Source organism: Rhagoletis pomonella, unplaced genomic scaffold, assembly GCF_013731165.1.
Source record: "Rhagoletis pomonella isolate Grant_MI unplaced genomic scaffold, Rhpom_1.0 Rhpom_scaffold_00002, whole genome shotgun sequence".
Lineage (NCBI taxonomy): Eukaryota > Metazoa > Arthropoda > Insecta > Diptera > Tephritidae > Rhagoletis > Rhagoletis pomonella.
In genome coordinates, this window is record NW_023458556.1 from 3,587,037 (window position 1) to 3,588,850 (window position 1,814).

General features: G+C 32.6%; 1 protein-coding gene across 1 annotated transcript in view; it reads right to left on the reverse strand.

Annotated features, from left to right (window-relative positions):
* Positions 1 to 5: 5 nt before the first annotated feature.
* Positions 6 to 1,814, reverse strand: part of LOC118734403 (F-box/LRR-repeat protein 4-like) — a gene marked incomplete at its 3' end in the record, with an annotated part of 2,856 nt that continues 1,047 nt past the window's right edge. The window contains exons 5-11 of the mRNA XM_036464127.1: positions 1,792 to 1,814; positions 1,602 to 1,735; positions 1,317 to 1,510; positions 550 to 800; positions 379 to 488; positions 154 to 318; positions 6 to 79 (exon numbers count right to left, since the gene is read on the reverse strand). Of these exons, the coding sequence (XP_036320020.1) occupies positions 6 to 79; positions 154 to 318; positions 379 to 488; positions 550 to 800; positions 1,317 to 1,510; positions 1,602 to 1,735; positions 1,792 to 1,814 (951 nt within the window). The remainder of the gene's footprint in view (positions 80 to 153; positions 319 to 378; positions 489 to 549; positions 801 to 1,316; positions 1,511 to 1,601; positions 1,736 to 1,791) is intronic.

Here is a 1,814-nt window from a genome sequence, read left to right on the forward strand (position 1 = left end):
TCCAAAGAAACCAGATTATGATTATATTGGCCGATACGTTGAGCCACTGCGTCCATATTAACTGCTATTCCGCAAAATGCTGTCCGACACAAATGTATGAAAAAACTTTACTATACATAGGTAGTAGATATGATTATTAACCACTTGGCTTACCCAAATTCAAGTGTTTTAACTTTCGATTGTTTTCTAGCATGGTTAAAACCAATTCAGGTTCGATTACCGTTTGAAATAAATCTAGTCTTTCCAAGTTTTTTAAATTTGCCAGACAAGAAAAGTTAAGCAGCGGGGGATCCGTCGAGCAATTTCGAAGGGAAAGTTCTAGTTAGGAAATAAACATTAGATAATTTTTAAGAAATCATACATATACAATTGAAATACCCCTTAAGTTGTCGCAAACAATTCCCAATGTCTCAATACAGCTGGCGTTTAAAATTTTACACGAATCCAATCTTAAGCATATTAGACTGTCTCCTCGTTGTTGAATAAACCTAACAAATAAAAGAATTTTCATAAACTTTTAGAAAACAAAAAGCACATCCTGAAGCATACTTTTTAAATTCAGTTGGGGAAATAGTGTTAAACAAACCACACCACGATAAATCCAACTTTTTCAACACAGTAGCTCTCTTTGCCAAGGTACATAATAGATCGTTTGTTGTAAGATGCCAATACGGTTTTAGGTTCAATTCGCCGTACAACAATGGATGAGTAGATACGTCATAAAAGAATTTCGACACTTGTCCAACTAAGAACAGCGATATTAAATCCAAGTAGCTGAATATTTTCAACATAATTTCAAACTGTAGAGGAAATAAAATCACTAATTGTTATTGAAAATGTTAAAATAATTATTACTTGCAAATGGTCTGAAAATTGCGAGTACCATGGAGGTTTTTATATATAAATTTGTTATCAAAGTAAAGTCCCTGCTTTAAGCAGCCAGAGAACGTAAAATTTAAAAGAAGTTTCAATATACATATAGCGTTATTGAGTCAAATTTCGTATAGCAATTTACGCTATTTCTCTTTGAAATTTCTTTGACTTCTTTTTGGATCGCGCCAGCTGTTGTCAGAAAATAAGTACAAATACCAAATTTCGTTAAGATATCACAATTTTTACTCGAGTAATCATGTGCACAGACGGGCGGAAGGACAGCCAGTCACCGCTTAACCGATTTCTTTTTTCAATCTGAGCATTAATATATGTACATATATACATTTGTCTATATCTATTTCGCACAAGTACGCTAGGGTATAAAAACAGACATATACACGAAACGTATTTTGATTTTATTGCCATACTATTCAATAACATACCGGCATGTCTTTGAGTCCAATCGTTGTCTTGCACTCCTCGGAATGTAACTCGTCGGTCATAATTTCTCTATTATTGCTTAATACGTATATAAACTGATTTAAATCGTTGGCAAAAAATTCTCTCAAGTGGTTATGATAATTGTCCTTAATATTGGGTCGAAATTGAATTCTTTGTAATTTCCGCAAAATCGAACCTTAAAATAGAAAAACATTTTAATAGTTTACTTATAATGCCTAATTTCTCGGCTTTAAGTATAAAAAAAATTTAATTATATTTTCACCTACATTTGCGTTGCCGTTCATAGGAGTCGAATACTCGTTGCGCACTTTCAATATTCACCTTCCTCCCGCCTAGTAATACAGCATCGATTTCCGTGAAATAACCCAGGTTCGAATGATTAAATTCTAGCCTTATAGTCCTAAAAATATAAAAATTAAATAGTACAACATAACTAACTTAATAACTTTTAGTTACCTAGTGGGCAAATTTATTTTTTT